General features: G+C 48.1%; 1 protein-coding gene across 1 annotated transcript; it reads right to left on the bottom strand.

The window, feature by feature from the left end:
• Positions 1-128: 128 nt before the first annotated feature.
• THBS1 (thrombospondin 1) lies at positions 129-15,137 on the bottom strand. The gene is made up of 22 exons (XM_059913667.1): positions 14,974-15,137; positions 14,305-14,400; positions 13,470-14,029; positions 12,485-12,560; positions 11,996-12,195; positions 11,760-11,882; positions 10,301-10,394; positions 8,671-8,844; positions 8,184-8,360; positions 7,707-7,880; positions 7,342-7,469; positions 7,083-7,235; positions 6,419-6,637; positions 5,796-5,903; positions 5,091-5,250; positions 4,829-4,947; positions 2,972-3,206; positions 2,555-2,782; positions 2,115-2,386; positions 1,607-1,704; positions 1,364-1,503; positions 129-440 (listed from the first exon to the last, which is right to left on the bottom strand). Exons 2-22 carry the CDS (start codon positions 14,369-14,371, stop codon positions 433-435), a joined length of 3,513 nt encoding a protein of 1,170 aa, XP_059769650.1. The 5' UTR covers positions 14,372-14,400; positions 14,974-15,137; the 3' UTR covers positions 129-432.
• Between the last annotated feature and the right edge of the window lie 3,148 nt (positions 15,138-18,285).

An 18,285-nucleotide genomic window follows, 5' to 3' on the forward strand; every position in this document is an offset into this window, starting at 1 on the left:
CCATTCCCGAGGGAGTAGGTCAGGGCTGGTTTTATTTGTCAATTCTAGCGAGTCCTCCCTTCCCTCACACGCCTGAAAACGCTTTGGAGTCCACTGCTCAGAGCTGGCCTCACAACCGCCCTCTGCCCTGACAAAAGCAGAGTGGGACAGGCACCTTCCAACCGAAGCAAGTGGATGCTTTTGCTTTTTCAAAAGCCAACCAAAGTCATTGTTTATATCCTTGGAAGATTCTTCTCATTCAGAGGCTGAGTCTGATCTGGAAAACTGCATTTTCTTGAGGCAAGTCACATGCTCTAAGAGTCCACACTGATGCAAGCAGAGAGCAAAGGCAGGCAGGGAGGAGTGATCCTGGGGGTTTTCTTAAGCCCATGGTTCCAGAAGGTGCAATACCAGCAATGGTTATGATCAGTCTTTTCATCAACAGTTTGATGATTAGGAATCTGTTAAGTAAATAGACAAACACGTAAGTACATAAACAAACTAATTCATCAAGGCATTGTCATCTTAATATCCCTTAATACATTAACAACCTAGGCATAGCTCTACTTTTATAATGTCAAAAGCATATTTTAAGATTGTCAGCTTATAAAATTACACGTTAGTGTGTTGGAACATGGTTGCTAGGAGATTGACACTGCATAACCTTCTAGAACTTATGCTGTGCTTTCTAAGTCTTTCAGTGTTAAAACTCTAGGGAGTTTTATTTTAAAACTTCAGACTCAAAGATCACACCATAATTTAAATATTAAGTAACAGCAACCATATTTTTTTACTGTGCTTCATCTTGTTGGCTCCAAGCCTTGGCCCAGTAAACGTTTATTAAGCACCTGTTTTGTAGGAGACCCAATGCTAGACTCAGTGAGAGCTTAAGTAACCACTAAATGAAAAAGAATGGAGAAAAAGAGAGCAAAGGTTAGTAGTGAAAATTAATTTAACATGCCATTATGAAGGCAATACTCCTTTCCCTTCCTTTCCAAGAGGGAAAGGTTCTGAAAGACAACCTGGGCCATAATGGCATGAATAAAACTAAGTGGTGTGCAAGACATGGAAATGTAAAATTAAAAAAAATTTTAGGTATTATTGCTGGGATCTGAACTGTACAGGAGCTTGTCTGCAGTTTACTTTGCACTGGCTATGAAGAGGACAGAGATTGCTAAATTAAAATGGTTCACAAGGACTCAGGACTTCATAAGCCGCAAGTCATAGGCACTATTTCATTTTTTATCATATGCCTTCAACAGCAAAATATAAATAACCCTTTCTCTAAAATAGCCTTTAAATCAGCCTCTCCCATGATTGGCATTCTTGGTATTGGTCTGAACTGGGGATGTCAGCTGTACATTCACTGTCATTTTGCTCCTACCTCTGCATTCATATTTCAGGTCAGAGAAGAACACCATTTCTTGAGAGAAGACGAACAACCCTAGCCTACCGCCAGCATAGGTTTTGTCATAGATGGGTCCTGAGTCGGCCATGATTTTCTTCCCTTCATACATCACCACTCTGCAGGAAAAAGGAAGTCGCGTTAGTGACACCCTTGCTTTTTGGTCCTCTCCTCCTCGCCCGTCAGTGTGACTTAAGTGAAATTTAATCAGAGCAATCTTACCTAATGAAACCCGTCTTTGGCCTGTGGCTCAGACGCCATCTGTAGGCGGTGAAATCTTTCCAGCCTATGTGACGAGGGTCATGCCACAGCGTGCGTACCTGGAGGAAAAGGAAATGAAAAGGTTGAAACAGCCTCATTATGAGATTTATATTTCATTCCATGAGAAACGGTGCTTGAAAGGTACAGAGTTGACCTAAATTAGAGGGCTGCAATGTAGGATTTTTTTCCGAAGGCCTTTTTCATTAGATGTGTAGCCTTGAATGTACATATAAAGCAGAGAGAAGAGAAACTTTAATTTGTTTGTTAGAAGAGGCTAAAACTGCCTTTGGATTTGAAGTGGGCTCCCCTCTCAGACCCTGGGATATTTTTTCAAAGCAGAACTTAACGCTGCAGTTGGTGATGCGGGGAACGTGATATCTAAGATTCCCTGTTGGGAGGCTTGGCCAAAGCACAGCGTCCCTTGTGCTGGTCTGGCACCTCTCCCCCTTCTGCAGGGTGTTGTTCTCACCTGGCCGGGGGTGTTTCCTGTGTGCCACAGGGCATTCCGCAGGTGCTCGCCAGGCCCCGTGGTGGAGTTCACGACCTTCACAGAAAGGCCGGAGTATCCCTGAGCCCTTGTGGGGTTGGTGTCCCAGTAGGACTGGGTGACTTGCTTCCACATCACAACGTAGAAGCGGCTGCTGGACTGATAGCCAAAGACAAATCCGGCATAATCATCATCCCTCTCGGTGTTGATGAAGAAGGTGCCACTGAAGTCCACAGCGTTAAACTCATCATAACCTGCAAGAGGAGGCCAGACCCAGTTTAAAACCTGCAGCCTTCAGGAGGTTCTCTGTTACATTCCTAGGCGTTTTTAGCACCCATGGGGACACACACAACTGCCAGCTTTTACATTTGCTTCTTTCCCCTCTATGCATTGGCCTTTTGTTAGAAGAACTCACTACTCACCTACAGCAAGTCCAGGATCACAGTTGACAGTCTGGACGAGTTCTTTACCCTGATGGCGTACAACCCAGTTAGGGTCATTTTGGGATGTCCCTTTGGGATCGAGAGGAATCATCTGGAATCGGCGGAAATCGGTCTCACTGATATCAACGTTTTCGGGACAGATGTCATCAATGTCTGGCACGTTGTCCTGGTCAAAATCATCTTTGCAAGCATCACCTCGACCATCACCTGAGGCCAAGAAGGCAAGAGTTCAGTGAAATTCTGAAATAACCGTGACCGGTGCCAGAAATTCACTGTCTTGTCAAAGCTGGCATTTGGTCTCTTCAGCCTTAAATGCATTCAGCTTTGTTTTTATTTCCTGAATCCAGACAGCCATGGTTTCAGTGACTCTCTTTAAAAGTGGCTCCAGTGACTCACCGTCAGAATCCTTCTGGTCAGGATTGGGCACGAGCCTGCAGTTGTCCCTGTCATCAGGAATGCCGTCATTGTCGTCGTCATGGTCGCAGGCATCGCCCTTGCCGTCCTTGTCGTGGTCGGCCTGGTTGGCGTTGGGCACATAGGGACAGTTGTCCAGGTTGTTCTGGTGGCCGTCTTCATCGATGTCCTGATTGTTGTCACAGGTATCTCCAATGCGGTCCGAGTCAGAGTCGAGCTGAAAGAGACAGAAACAGAGGGTCAACTGGAGTATGAATCATTGATGCTAAAGAGAACTTATGGAAGATTCTCCAGTGTTTGATTCGGCCAGTGAGGTTTGAAGTCTATATGCCACTGCCAAAAGCTAGTCATATGAACAGATTTTAAATGTTTTTCTTCTTGACCCTTGTTTTCATATGACAGTTTTAATAGGGATATTTGTTTTTTTTTGTTTGTTTAAATAGAAAACTGTCTAAATAAAATTAAATAGAAAGCATTATCTAATCCCCAAGGATGGAATGCCATGTTAACTGCTTATATTTTAATGATAAATGAAATTCTTTGGGTACAATTTGTTATTTTCCATTTAAGTTTTCAATTAGGAAATTGTTGACACGTCAGTGTCTACTCTAGGTCATTAAATCATGGCAACATGGCACTGCTTTTTATACATACTGGGTAATCCATATGGTGGGACCAATTATTTTCTTCTTTTTTAGGTATTTGGTTTTATACCTCTAGTCCATAATGGTTGTCAACTGTTGGCTCAGGTAGCCAGAATTCTAAATTTTTTCAAAACTGTATTTCTCAGAGTACTTTTTTACATTATCCAGTGTATATGGGATGCCTAGGGATTATTTATACACAAGTTGAAATTTTTCTTGCCAGTATTTATGCTCTTTGCCATTAAGATTTTTACATGATTCATTAATTGTTATAAACTTTATTATTATCTGAAGAACCAAAAACTCATCCAGGGAGGTTAAACGGCATTGAGGTTTAATTTATAGTAAGATCCAAACTCAAAATAGATGACCCTCAATGCCATTTGATCAGGAAAGCTATCCCAGATCATTCATGCTTTCCCATTATGGCCCCAAAGAGATTCATCCTGTTGCTTTTTGTTTTATAGGAGTTCAAACGAACAAACATTAGGAGCTCAGCTGGACTTCTCATTTCTTGAATCTTTTAAAAATATTCCCATTTTTCAAAAGCTGGTTTCTATGTTTTCAGAACAATGCCTTAACTTTCACAGCTAGAAAATAATGATGAGCAATTACACAAGAAAAGAAACAAGAAAAGGAACTTGTTCTGGCTGATGTCTATTTGCAGCACTCCCTAGCAGTGCTACGGAGAATTGTCTGCTTGCAACGCCAAACACTTGAAGAATGACAAAGAAACAGGGATTTCTCCAGTTTTGAGGAATTATTTTTAGTTTGAATTTCTTGCAGCCAGATTATATCATTAGCCATGAAAGTGGTTGTGTATTGTGCTTAGGGATATTTTCTTCCATCTCTTAGTTTCAAATATGATTAATATTCCCGTAGAGTCGTCAGTCACAGATTTCTGCTTTGTATGATTTATCTTAACAATGGTAGATCCCGCTGAGCAAGTCACGTGGACCTTCTTGTAGAAGACAGGATTGACATTACAAGACTGTCACACTAAAGACCTATGAGACTCTGCGGGGAACTCATGTCAGGCAAACTGTTCACATGAAAATATTACAATTGGCTATGAGAGCGCTGAGAGCCATGGTAATGGAAGTGTTTGAACTCTATTTAACTCCTCTATTTTTTAGAGGCCTAGGAAGGGATATTCTAACACTTTACTGAAAGATTCTGAAAGGAATCCACCGACCTGATCTGGATTGTGTTCCAGGGGGCAGTTGTCACACTGATCTCCAACCCCATCCATGTCAGTGTCTCTCTGGTCTACATTGTAGACATACTGGCAGTTGTCCCGTTCATTGAGGATACCTGCAGAGAACAGGGGACAGGTGAGAGCTGGAATCTCCAGCCTCAGCTGTTTCAACCAAATCGCACACTAACAGCCAGGGCCGCTCAAGGTTGAGAGCCAAGTGAGAGACACTCGGGCCCGCTGGAGTCAGGGAGCGCCTTACCGTCCCCATCAATGTCTGCCGCGCAGGCGTCTCCTTCCCCGTTGTTGTCCGTGTCAGCCTGGTCTGGGTTGTGGTTGTAGGGGCAGTTGTCACAGCGGTCTCCCACGTCGTCTCTGTCATAGTCGTACTGGGCTGGGTTGTAATGGAACGGACAGTTGTCCTGCAAAGAGAAGAAGCGGAGCATTTTACAACATGGTCCATGAAGCCAGCCTCAAACCACATGCAGAATATTTATAAAACTGTGAAAATCTGCAACAATTATTTTCTATTTCGTGGATATACTAATTGAGTCCTCTGTAAAATGGTCACTGCAAAAGTTAAAAGCCAGGACATAATGAATGAAAAATGAATTCCTGTTGGTTACGAGTCAGTGAGATGTAAATAGAAACTCAACATCACTGCTCTCAGTGCGCTCAAAGAAAATCTTAATGTGACTTAGAGAAGACATTTGAAATCAATCTGGGGAGCAAAGTGTCGTTTGTTCACATATTGTAACCTCTTGCTCCAACTGGGGGGAGGAAAGGTTGTGGTGAAACACAAAACCCTCATTTAAAAATTCTCTTGGCAAGATCTATGTCCTCAAACTACTGAAACACAACAAATAACTTCTGATGATCCTAGATATCAGTAATTTCATTGAATCTTAAGGTGTTACAGGCTGTTGCTGAATACAAAAGCTGAGAGGGAGCGGAAAACGTTTTTTACCCTGTCATCTGGAATTTTATCATTGTCATCATCATCGTCACAGGCATCGCCGATTCCGTCCTTGTCATAGTCTTCCTGCCCTGAGTTGGGAAGGTTGGGGCAGTTATCCTGGAAAGAGAAGACACGTTACAGCTGCAGTTTGCATGCCTTTTGCTCAGCTCATGCACCAGAGAGCGCACCCAAACACTGTAGATAGAACTGAATGCTGCTCTGTGACAGCATGTATTTTTAATGGGAAGACAAAAAAAAACTTTTCTTGGGGGATATATATATATATATATATACACACACACACATATATATGTATAAATAACATAATTTGTATAAACGCTCTAGACTTTGTACATGCTGGGAACACAGCCATGCTCTGCTGGTACTTGGTAGAGAAATGAATATTTTTTTGGACAACATAATCGACTGTGGAACACAACTGCCCATAGGGCTTGCTGCCCCATTCATGTTCTTGGCACCAAGTGATTTAATATTAATAAGAATTAGGGCTGCTCTGCCTTTGGATGATTTAATCTTTCAGTTTCATTTTCAGACTTTTAAGCATTTAGAATTCCTCAGCCTGTTCCCTTGATAAGGGCTTTCTGGAGGTGGGCGAGGAAAGGGGGGGCTACCTTTTTGCAGTGGTAAGTCGCATTGGCCACGCACACCAGGTCCTCGTTGGGCCAGCCGTCCAGGTCTGTGTCTTCCCCACAGATGATGCCGTTGCCGGCGTAGCCGGGCTTGCACTCGCAGCGGTACATGGGGTCACTGTAGTGGCTCAGGTAGTTGCACTTGGCATTCTTGTTGCAGTCGTGTGTGCCGTCCGTGCAGGGGTTGCGGGGCTTGCACACCTGAGGGTACAACATCCTGACATTAAGGCAGAGCCTTCGAGAGTCCCCAGACACCGCAGAACCAAGAACCCAGATCCCCATCGTCTCTGAACAGACAGAGCTCCATGGGAAGAGTGTGGGTCCTCCCCATCCTCCCCTGGGGATGTCCAGGTTACAGGCTAACATGGCTCTATGTGCGTTTTCCTTGAAATTGCTCAGCACCTAGGCACTTAGAAGTCCATCCACTCACAACTTGTTCCAGAGCAGCATTGTCAGATGTGATGGACCTGTTTTCCTTGCTTGAGGTATAGTGGATTTTCTAGTCCCGTTTCTAAGGGCTAGGTTGTCCACTCACCCCCTTCCCTGTTTCTTGTGAAGGGTATAAGATGACGTTCCCCCCTTTCGTGGCTCTTTCGGTCAAGGACACCCCTCCTTCACTCCCGTCTACTAGTCCCCTCTGCTCTACCTGTTTGTTGGTGGTGGCATGTTCCACGCCCCGGCCGAAGGGCTGCGAGCCAGTGAAGCGTGGCGGGCAGGGCAGGCAGTTGTAGCCGGGATCTGTGTTCTCACACCTGTGCTCTCCGTTGTGGTTGAAGCAGGCATCAGGGACTTCTTTGCACTATGGAAGAAACAGCAGTTTGCTTCGTGTTTAGAGAACACTGCCAAAGGAAATGACTAGGACAGGTGAGCTGCTTTCCTAGGTCTGGTAACTCCCAGCTTCTCACCTCATCAACATCTTTGCACTGGATGCCATTTCCGCTGTAGCCCGGGGGACAAGCACCACACTTCCAGCTGCCATCAGGGTAGCTGGTACACTTGACGTCAGCAAAGCAGGGATTGGACAGGCATCCATCTGAGACAAGAGAGACAGGCAAATGGTGAGTCTCAGCTGCTGCCCAGTAACTGCCATTCTGGTCACTTAAACCAGGGTGTAAAATATTGTAGGGTCTATACAACTGATAGCTTGTTGAGATTATGCTGTCCATCTGGCATTTTAGAGTAATCAAATCACTCAGGACCATTCAAAGCTGAACCCCTGTGAATGCTGACCATGGCATTCAGTGGTTTTGTCCTGGGCTGCATGGCTTACCAATGGGACAGTCCTGCTTGTTGCAGATCTGGTTTTCGGTCACATCACCAATGCAGTCCTTGCCTCCAAACTGGGGTGCGGGGTTGTTGCAGAGCCGGCTACGTTTCTGCACCCCTCCTCCACAGGTGACGGAACAGATGTCCCACGGTGACCAGGGTCCCCAGCCTCCATTGACTGTAAGAAAATGAACCACAGGCCAAAGTTAAGGCTGATTTTCAAATGCCTTACCTTCACAGGAGACTCTCCTGAGTTTGTTCATGCTACCCTGACACATGGAAAGAATGTTCCGGAAGAGGGTGAGTCTGAAATTGTTCTTTCTGTTTTCCATTAAAAGAAGCTGCTGCACCGTGCAGGACTGTGCTTCTATTTGTTTCTCTAGGAAGGAACCTTTCCCCGTCCATGACCCACCGAGCTGGAAGCTGCAGATGTCAGGCAGCCAGCTGGGCAGAGCTGCTGCCAGGCGATGCAAGCACTTACTGGGGCAGGCGTCTTTCTGGCAGGCTTTGGTCTCCCGAGCTTCGCCCTCACATGGCTTCCCATTCATCTGGGGGCTGGGAGAGTTGCAGAGCCGGATCCTTGTGATCACACCGTCTCCACATGTTACAGAACAAGACGACCACGGGGACCAGTGGCTCCAGCCGCCATCCTGTTTAACTAAAGGACAAACCAGATGGTTATACGGTGCTTGCCATGAGCCAAGCCCTGTGCTAGTGCCTTTAAATGCATTATCTAAACAAAATCTTCAAACTAGCCCTATGAAGAACAATTCTTACCCCCGATTTGCAGATGAGGAAAGAGCCTCAGAGAGGGTAAGTTGTGCTCAAGGGTGCACAGATAAGGGGGAGACTTGGGATTAGATCCAGAGGCTAGAACCTGTGCTCTTAACCTCTGTGTTATGGAGCTGCTGTTGGTGACGACAAGGACAGGTCAGTTCTCCACATCCCTAAGTGGCCAAAATACTTACATCTCTTGTCACACTCCTGAATGTGGCAGGTCCGTGTCTGCACGGAGGAGCCCTCGCATCTGTTGTTGAGGCTGTCGCAGGAGCGGCCGCGCTGCTGGATTCCGTTGCCACACGTCACAGAGCAAGAGGTCCACTCAGACCATGGGGACCAGCCATCGTCCGCAGAGTCGCTGGCTGCAGAGGACATGGGCGCATTTAACGTGCAATCATTAAAACAAGCTATTCTTTAGACTGCTCTGCTCAGGACTTTCTTCTTCCCTTGCTAGAGGGTGACAAGCAATGTAGTTGTTAGGCCGGCGGCCAAGGGGTTTATGCCAGGTCATTCTGTGCACAGCCTCGGAGCGGTTGCATGCTTTGCCTGGGCTGGTACAGCTGCGCCTTTTCCCAGCGTGTGTTCCTATTCATCACTCCCTCTCTCCTCCTGTCTGCGTTTCAAATGAGTTTCCCTTTTCTGACTTAAGATATTTCGGTAGGCAGCTCCAGTCCCAGGCTTCCAAAAATACTTGAGTTTTAGGCAACTTATAGGAGTCACTTCTGCCTTTCAGGGGAGCCAGAGACCATGTGTTTGGCAGATGAACTTGAAGGCAGCGGAGCTGCTGTTGGCTGTGGCTCCAGCTCGGTCATGAGGTTAGTCAGTGTGTTGCTTCTCTCACCCTAGCACTTGGGACCTTTTCTGCACGTATTTTCACAAGAGGAAAGTGCGTTTGTTTATCATCTGCCCAGGCACGATGACTACAGTCACGTCTAGCCGTATCTGACACGAGACAGAGAACTTGTTTTCTCTTGCCATCAGCTGGAAGCTTTCCTAGCAATCCCTGATTCAAGTTCAGAGCTCCGCCAGTCCCCAGCTGGCTTTGTTCCCTTTAACCCACACCTGAAGTGAATGCTGAACAGAAAGTGATATACAAATGATTATGACAGTGCTGGCATCACTAACATCGCTGGAGGGGACTGGTTATCCTGAGTTGTGATCAGTGTGTGTAGGTGCAGGGGGTGTGGGAGGTGTGGGTGTGAAGGGTGAGTACTACTTACTCGTCTTATTTATCTTAGTTGTGATGAATCATTTTTATGACTTGTACCTACTATATTGTCTCAGCAAAGTGATTAATTCATACTATCAACAAAAGCCAGGGATTGGATACCATGAAACAACACAGTGCCCTATTTCTTTTATGGCCCTGACACTCAAACTGCTGTTTTGTCTTAGGTCTCTTATGTCTGTATACAAGATGGGTAGAACTTTCAGGCCCAATTAAGTCCAATGCTCACACCAAAGCCATCCATTGCTCTGGTGAGCAGATTTGTCTTGACTCTAGGCCATAAGGTCAAATTCTAAAAGCAGTCAACTTAGAGCTATCACCGCTACCGATTCCTCCCTTCTTTCCTCAAAGCGTAGAATCATTCGCAATAAGCTCTACCAAGATTATTGCCTGTACTATGATCCAGGGTGGTCATCAAGTTTAGTCATAATGGCACTTTTGGCTCTCTGCAGCAGACAAGCCATCCGTTAACCAGATGTCGCAGCAAGAACCTGAATGAAAAACATCTGATGGAGATGGGGGTGGGGCTCAAGCACTATGTACAGTCGATCCAGTCGCTGAAGCATGATTATGCAGTTTTAAGAACTTACGCCAACACCGCGGGCAGCATTCTCCATCAGGAACTGTGGCATTGGAGCAGGGCATGATCGGGCAGGACACTTTTTTGCAGATGGTAACCGAGTTCTGCAGGGCAAGAGTGAGGGAGACATGGTTTACGAGGCATATTGCAAGCCGAAGTTTACATATTGAAACGTTTCCATTACAGGTTGAAACGTGGTCAGGGCTGTAAGTGCTCTAGTGGAATGATTTTAATAGAAGATCTGCCTCTGTCATGCTGCAGCCACCAGTACTGTAGAGACAGTTCTGGTGCCAGTTACTTGTCACTCCACCCCTTGGAGAGAGCTTTCCTAGTTGCCACTTAGTCACTTTCTCACGCACAGGACAGCGTGAAGAGTTTCTCCAGCGGGAACCACTGAACGTCCTGGGTCAGATCTATTACTCTGCATCTAAAAATCAAACTCATGAAACTCAGCCTAAACTCAGGACTTTAAAAGTTTTAAATTGTATCTTTATGGGGAAAAGAAGATCAATGAGCATCGTTATTTTCTCATGTATAGATCTGGCTTTATATTATATTGGACAAGAATGGGAATTTAGTAAATTTGACTCCCAAATCCAGCAATCCGTGATTTGTATTTCAGCTTGACTTTGCTCAATGAGTCAGGTAAACCCCCCTCACTCCCCCGCCCCTGGCGTTGCAGGGTGGGCGGGGGGAGCCAGGAGGACATACACACTGCAGGCAGTGCCATCTGAGCTAAGTGGACAGTTCTGTCCTCACATGTTGGGCTAAGTGATTTGAACAGCAATCAGTACTGTATTAAAAGAATCTCCGTGTCATAGCTGAATACGAATTAGGGTCGGGGGGAAGAAAGTTCAACTAGGTTTTACTTAACCTGACATTCAACACTTAGTCCTTGAACTAAAGCAGGTAAGTTACTGAGATGTTTAAGTAGATACGTTGTTTTAGATACTTAGCCTGGGGTATCATTAAGACTTCGAAAAACTCTTGGGCATTTAAAGATTTTATAGATGTCATAACTGCATCTTAAGAAAAAGACACCACTTGGGTTATCAGGCCATGGAACATAAAAAGGGCCTGTGTGAGGGGCTTCCCTGGTGGCGCAGTGGTTGAGAATCTGCCTGCCAACGCAGGGGACACGGGTTCGAGCCCTGGCCTGGGAAGATCCCACATGCTGCGGAGCAGCTGGGCCCGTGAGCCACAATTACTGAGCCTGCGCGTCTGGAGCCTGTGCTCCGCACCAAGAGAGGCTGCGATAGTGAGAGGCCCGCGCACCGCGATGAAGAGTGGCCCCCGCTTGCCGCAACTAGAGAAAGCCCTCGCACAGAAACGAAGACCCAACACAGCCATAAATAAATAAATAAATTAAAAAAAAAAAAAAGGGCCTGTGTGGCTATCTGGACCTTTCCCCAGAGACTGTGGCTTCAGATGCACCATGAATTCGCATTTCAGTCTCCCGAGCCCCTTACCTGGCAGCGACACTCAGTGCAGCTGTCCACCGTCCACTCCTCGTTATTCCTGTACTGGACTCCATTGTGGTAGCAGAGCGGGGGCCTCCTCAGCTCATTGACCAGCTCTTTGTTCTCTTCAGTCTAAAAGGGGGAGAAAGGTCATTAGCGTCCAGCCTCACTTTCAGTCGCTCAGCATCATCGGCGGTGCACGTCCGAGGGCTCGTGCTAGCGGGCGGGGGGCGGAGGCCACTGACCACTTTGCGGATGCTGTCCTGCAGCGTGGTCACGATGGTGCGCAGGCCCCTGAGCTCCAGGACCATGCTGGACAGCTCGTCACAGGAGATGCCGCAGATGGCTTGCAGATCCTTTGTCTTGTGGCCAATGTAGTTGGTGCGGATGGCAGGGCTGGAACCGTTCACCACATTGTTGTCAAGGGTGAGAAGGACACTGGTAGCTGCCAAGGAACAGAGGAACACGATGGGGAAAGTTATAGAGGATCTTCAAGTAGAAGATCTCACCTGTCAGTCCCCAGGGTTCCTAGCCATAAAAGACATTTCATTTTGGGTGAGGGATGCAGGAGGATGGGATGTGTGTGTGTGCTGTTGGAGGTCACCTTTATATACCTCTTAACTATGTTACCCAGGGTAATTTATGCACAACCACCATTGCATACGTTTCTCAACTCGTTTTGGGTGGAATTGCCCCAGTTTCCCTGTACGCCCTAAAAATAGAAGGATACTTACAGCTGGAGCAGCCTTTGTTCCTGAGGATGTCTTCTGGTGTGGTTCCAAAGACAAATCTCACATTCTGCAGCACACCCTATGGGCAGAGGACACACATTATTTGTAGACGCTTGGTGGGGGGCAGGGGTCAGTGGGTGGGGGGGACTGTTTATGCTAGGAAAAGCACACAATCGATGTTGTAGAAGTTTCAAAGAACTCCCTTTTAAGATCACCATGTCAAAATAACACACCAACATGAACTGCCAAACAACTTCAAAAATCTTAACTGTATCTTGTGCCAAGTCTTCAGTGTTTTACAAAGAATTCAGTTATCAGCCTACTTGGAGACACAGGAAATGGAATCTGATACTGAGACCGGAGGATATAATGACACTCTCCAGTGTCAGAGAGTTAAATGTGGGAGTTTCAAAGCCACAGATACAAAGATCTAGACGTTTAAGCATGGAAGAAGCTGCAGCAGCAAATAGCCACTATTTTAATCTTTTCTTTGAGACCGGTTACATCCCCCTGAGGAATCAAATAGCAAAGTGGTATTTATTCTGCTCATAAAAGTATCCACTTCAAGCAATATTGTAATTGGTGGAACACATTTGAAATAAGTTATTTCCTTGAGAAGAGCATAAGGAATATTTAAGGTTTTGAACAGGCTGTTACAGGAAAACCATTTCTTGTTTCCTTTAGTGGTTTTCAAAGTCTGGTCCCCAGAACACCAGCGCCAACCTCACCCTGGAACTGGTTAGAAACGCAAATTATCAGGCCCCATCCCAGACCTATTGAATCTGAAACTCCGGGGGTGGGGTGCAGCAGTACGCATTGTAACAAGCCCTCCGGGTGAGTCTGATGCTCCCTAAAGTGTGAAAACCGCTGCTTTAATGCACAGGCAGTATTTCCTGTTCTAGAACCCCTGCCTCTCCTGTTATTGCCCTCCTGGCAGATCAGCTGCCTATCAGTCGACCCCACGGACCAGGAATTGAAGAGGCCTCACCTGGAAATTGTCATTGACACCTCCTTTGGCGATGCGGAGTCTGGCAATGCTGGCCAGGTCCCTGGTGAAGATGCTTTGGATGGGAACGTCCAGCTCAGCATTCTCCATCTTCTCACAGTCGATGTACAGCTGGGCCCTGTCCTCCTGCACAAACAGGGTGATGCTCTTCCACTGGCCGGTCGCCAGGAGTGCTTCTTCCACCGACACCACATGCTGCTTCCCCTGCACGGTCAGGCTCAGGTCCAGGGTGCCCGCCTTGCCATTGGAGACCACGCTGAAGACCTGGCCGGAGTGGTCTTTCCGCTCCACGGCCAGCAGCGTGCCCCGGGTCTTCTTCATTTGCCTGAGGGAGGCCAGGAGGAGGAAACCTTTCTCGGCCCGCACAGCATCCACTAGGTCTTGGAACTTGTCGTCAGGCACAGGGGGGATCAGGTTGGCATCCTCGATGCGGAAAGCTGGGCTGGAAGGGTCAGGACCCTTCACCAGTCGGCGCCCAGAACCCTTGCGGGCAGCCCCCGTGAGTTCAAAGATGTCGAACACGCTGTTGTCTCCCCCAGACTCTATTAGACAAGAGCAGGACACACGGTGAGCTCTCTGGGCTGGGCCTGGGGTGGGGCTCAGCTCTGGGGTGTGGGGCAGAGGGACAGGGTGAAAGCTCCTGACAGCCACCGAAAGAGCTGAATAAACACCAGGGTCACAGGGAACCTGCATCCCGACGTTCGGTCAGGGCTCGGGAGAAGCAGCTGGGAGAGGAGTGCATGGGAGGGAGGCACACCTGGGGTAACCGGACCTCCTCCTCTTCCCTCCCCCCTCAAAAGGTATTATACAGACTCACCTGGAATGCGGTTGGAGCCACACACATGCCACAGGAACAGGACACTGAGTCCCCAGGCCAGCCCCATGGTGGAGCTGTTTGTGCCCAGCAGGGAGCCTGCAGCAAGAAGCACAGAGCCCAGGGTCAGAGGCAGCCAAGCAGGGCGGGTGGGCAAAACCTGGCTGGGCTTGGGGCCGGGTCCCTGGGGACCCCCCTTTGGCTCCACGTTTGCGGGAATGAGGGGCAACAGTATTTACTTTGGAGAAGGCAGCAGGAAGAAAACGAGAGAGTTGAGGGGAGGAGATTGTGGGGCAAGACCAACAATCGGGGGGCGGGGTGCTTTTCTTAAGACGTTGAGGGTAAACAGCAGCATCAGGAGATACAGTTTGGGGGCCCAGGGAGGGCACGGGGGCAGTCTAAATTCTTTTCTAGAGGACTGATAGAAAGGTTTAGGGAAGAAGAGGAGAAGAAAATCTTGGGGTGTCCTGGCGAGTTGGTTTGTGAACCCCAGGGCTGGAGAGGATGGCTCTGGAGCCCTTCCACGAGAAGAGTCCCCCAGCGGCTGGGAGGGACAGGATGGGGAAAGAGGAAAGTATGAGATCCGGGGTCCCTGAGGCGCTGAAGCCTGGGAGCTCCAGGTGGATGGCCAGGGCAGCACTGGTCCTCGGCGGCCGCCCAGGGACTCCTTACCTGTGTGGACACGGGTGCAGCGGCCGGGACCGGCGACGAAGGCGCAGCGACGGGACCGAGCGCTGGAGAAGCGCGGGCAGGGCGGTACGCCCGGAGGCCGAGGGATCGGAGGTTGCGCGGGGAGAGCTCGCCTGGGTGGGCACTCGACTGCCGGCCCGAGTGCAGTGGCTGGCGAGGCGGAGGAGCCGCTAGCTTTTAAAGAGGCGCTCACATTCCTGGGGTTTCCTCTGGCCAATGGGAGGCCGCCGGGCAGGAAGCGGGAGGGGGGGCCAGTCTGGGTTCCTCTCTCCGCCCCCCGCTGCCTGGCGCACAACTTTCCAGCTAGAAGGGGAAGGGGGGCGGCGGGGGTCGGGCCGAGGAGCACTGGAACTTCTCAGAAAATTAGGTGCCCGCCCACGCGGCCTTGGCGCTCATGGGCTCAGCACTTTGGCTCTGGCGCCGCGCGGCACCATGCGCTCTGGGCGCATCCCGAGCCGACGGGGCTCTGGACACCCACCCAAGACCCTTAGGGGGGCTTTCAGGCAAACCCGTTCCCTTGAATGCCTGCACGACGGCTGAAGGGTGGACACGAGCCCGTTTGTACGGGAAAAAATGAGCCCGACGGGGTAAATAGGACCATGAGGAAATCAGTTGTTGAAGGAGTTCCCTCTTGGGTACTTGTTGACCCTCGTCCATCCATCCAGGTGGGGTGAGGACCGTGGGGCCCACTTCGCGCCGCGCTCCTGCCCTCGCCCCACGCCTGTCCTCCGCCTGACCCCGCCCCGCGAGGGACGTGAGTAAGGTGTCGCGCCGGCCAGCAGGGCGGCTACGGGGCTCGGCTTCCCACGGCGCGTCAGGGCATCCTTTCTGCAGCTGCCGGCCCCGGAGTCCCCCGGGCAAGTCCGTTCTCCCAATTGCTGCGGCGCTTCCACGGCTGGCCGCTTGGGGGCGATATGCGAATTCTGATCAAGGGGACGCGAGCAGACGGCTTCTTTCTAGTCAGGAATGTTAAGCAAACTTACTCTTATCCACTTCCCTCAAGCCAACATTGAAATTGTGTCTTGAAAAACAGTTTTTGTGCCCACTCGTGCTTCTTAACGTGACTCCTGGTTGGAGGATTTGCAGCACCATCTGGCTCCAGGGTCTCAAACTATTTACAGAACAGACCTGTAGAGTAATAAATTACCCTCTGCCTATCATTATATTTCCTTTTTTTTTTTCTTTTTCTCCCTAAACATTCTTTCCATTTTTCGGCTCCCGAAACCGAGGTGTGGGTTACATTTCTGTGGGTGCACCAATTGCCATGAGTGCTGCTGCTTAGTATGTCATTGGACGTCTTGGTGTCCAAGCCACTGTCCCAAGCCAGCATGACTCCAGCTGCCTGGAATTCCATTCATCACCTCGGGCTGGGACGCCAGCAGCTACACTTCCCCTGCTGTGATCCCGCACCATCAGACTGGCCCTGGGACCCAGGGAGCAGGTAGTAGCTTTACCAAATAAGGATCTCAGCCGCGGGCCAGGGAAAGCCCCGGGGTTCACTTCCCTCCTTAGCATTTACATCTGGCCGGACTCCCGACTGCTGGAAACACCCACACGTTTACATTCATCCAACAGCAATTTCACTTTTCTCGTGTGACAAGGGGCATGTGGGTGACAGAGTGTGTTCTAGTTACTCAATACTCAGCAAGCACCCCTAGAAGATAAGTATGTTCCTGAGGCAGTTGTTTGTTTGTTGCTTAAGTAATAACTGAACCTGACAGATTTCACAGGCTGGAAGACAGAAATAAAAGTCTCTGTTGGATGATTAGTCAAATCAGATTCCTGTCGTGAAAGTCATAGGTAATGATTCATCCAAACAGATCTGAAGATTCCAGAGTCAGCAGCCATACACAGGTGACTTTTTTTTTTTTTTTTTCACTTGCTACTAATAATACCCTAATAAACTTAGGGACGGTTTTCAGACGATGGCCAGCTGATGGCTCCCTGCTCCTCTGGCTCATTTGCTAATTTTATACAGATGAGCGGAGGGCTCGAGGGCCACAAGTGGTCCACAAAAGCAGGATACATCTCTCCTTTTATAAAAAGATCATCTCCTTGAGGCTTAGCCGCAAGGACAGAGCAGAAGCTCACTGGAATGCCCCTTCAGGCTAGCCACTTCCGGGACTGAAGGACTGTAGGAATCCCTCTGGAGTTTTCTTGGAACTTGGCTTCTTTCAACAAAACAAGGAGAAGAAATCTATAACCTTTTATATGCCTTACAAATGGGAAGGTGACCTGTATGGTGGCAGGGAAGAGCTTTCATGTCAGAGAGAGCTGACAGAGGTATAGGAGTTACTTGTCTCAAACACAAAGGCCTTGCCCAAGCCATGGTACTCCAGTTTTTCTGGTGGAAAGGAAGGATCACAGTGGGAGGGGTGTCTGGGCCGCTGATAGGAACTCACCCACATTCCTGCTGGTCATCGTGTGCTGAAAATATTCCCCAGAAACCTAAAGAATTTTGGGACGCTTTAGGAGAGAAGCAGGATGGGAAAAGGGGAAAGAAAACCTATACCTTTAACGCGGGGGATATTGTCCCTTTTGTGTGTGTGTATCCTTGACCAGCAAGTGCTGGGATTTCAGGCCAATAATCTGACATGGATCCAAAGGATGGCCTTCCAGGGAGAGGGTCTGGTTCTCTCTTTGCTAAGTTGCCATCCTTGAGGATTAAGTATTTAAAATAAAATTGTAAGCTATATGACATTTTGCTATAGGATTTCCTTTTTCCAGATTCCCCCTAATTGCATGTGGGATTGACCTAAAAACATTGTCAGTACATAGGAAGAAAGGACAGTCAGTAATAGCTAGTTTAAAAATTGCATGTGATTAAGGAGAGCAAGATAATTGAGAAAAAAAATTTTGTTTATCTAGCAAAGAGAAGCAAGGTGGGCTTGTATTTTGTGTAGGAATTTTTAAAAAATGCTGGACATGTTCAGCATTTTTCTTAGTAATTTCCTAGAAGTGAACAGCAACGAAGTATTGTTGTATTCTACAATAGACCAAAATCACATCATCTCTAAAATGAAGACAGCAGAAATTCATTCCCTCTGAATATTTTTCCTAGATCATGGTTCAAAGTTGTTTTACTTCAGCTGCCCCGATGGTCAGAGCCAGAGGGAAGTTACCAACAGATTTTTCTTATCCTTCAATCAAACACCAACTCAAGCTCCCCCCCTCCTTCACGAGATGTTCTCCAGCGGCTTTAAGTTGTCTTGTTTCTTCTTTCTGTGGTATTTGGAAATATGCATTCTCTCTACCACATTACTCATCACCCTCCCTTCTTTATTATTTAGTTTT

Source organism: Balaenoptera ricei, chromosome 2, assembly GCF_028023285.1.
Source record: "Balaenoptera ricei isolate mBalRic1 chromosome 2, mBalRic1.hap2, whole genome shotgun sequence".
NCBI lineage: Eukaryota > Metazoa > Chordata > Mammalia > Artiodactyla > Balaenopteridae > Balaenoptera > Balaenoptera ricei.

Coding starts and splice junctions, on each gene's coding strand:
- THBS1 (XM_059913667.1), bottom strand. CDS start 14,371: ATGGGGCTGGCCTGGGGACTCAGTGTCCTGTTCCTGTGGCATGTGTGT. Junction 8,361..8,670: donor TCAGGAGTGTGACAAGAGAT/GTAAGTATTTTG, acceptor TTTGTCCTTTAG/TTAAACAGGATGGCGGCTGG. Junction 2,783..2,971: donor TGACCAGAAGGATTCTGACG/GTGAGTCACTGG, acceptor TCTTGGCCTCAG/GTGATGGTCGAGGTGATGCT.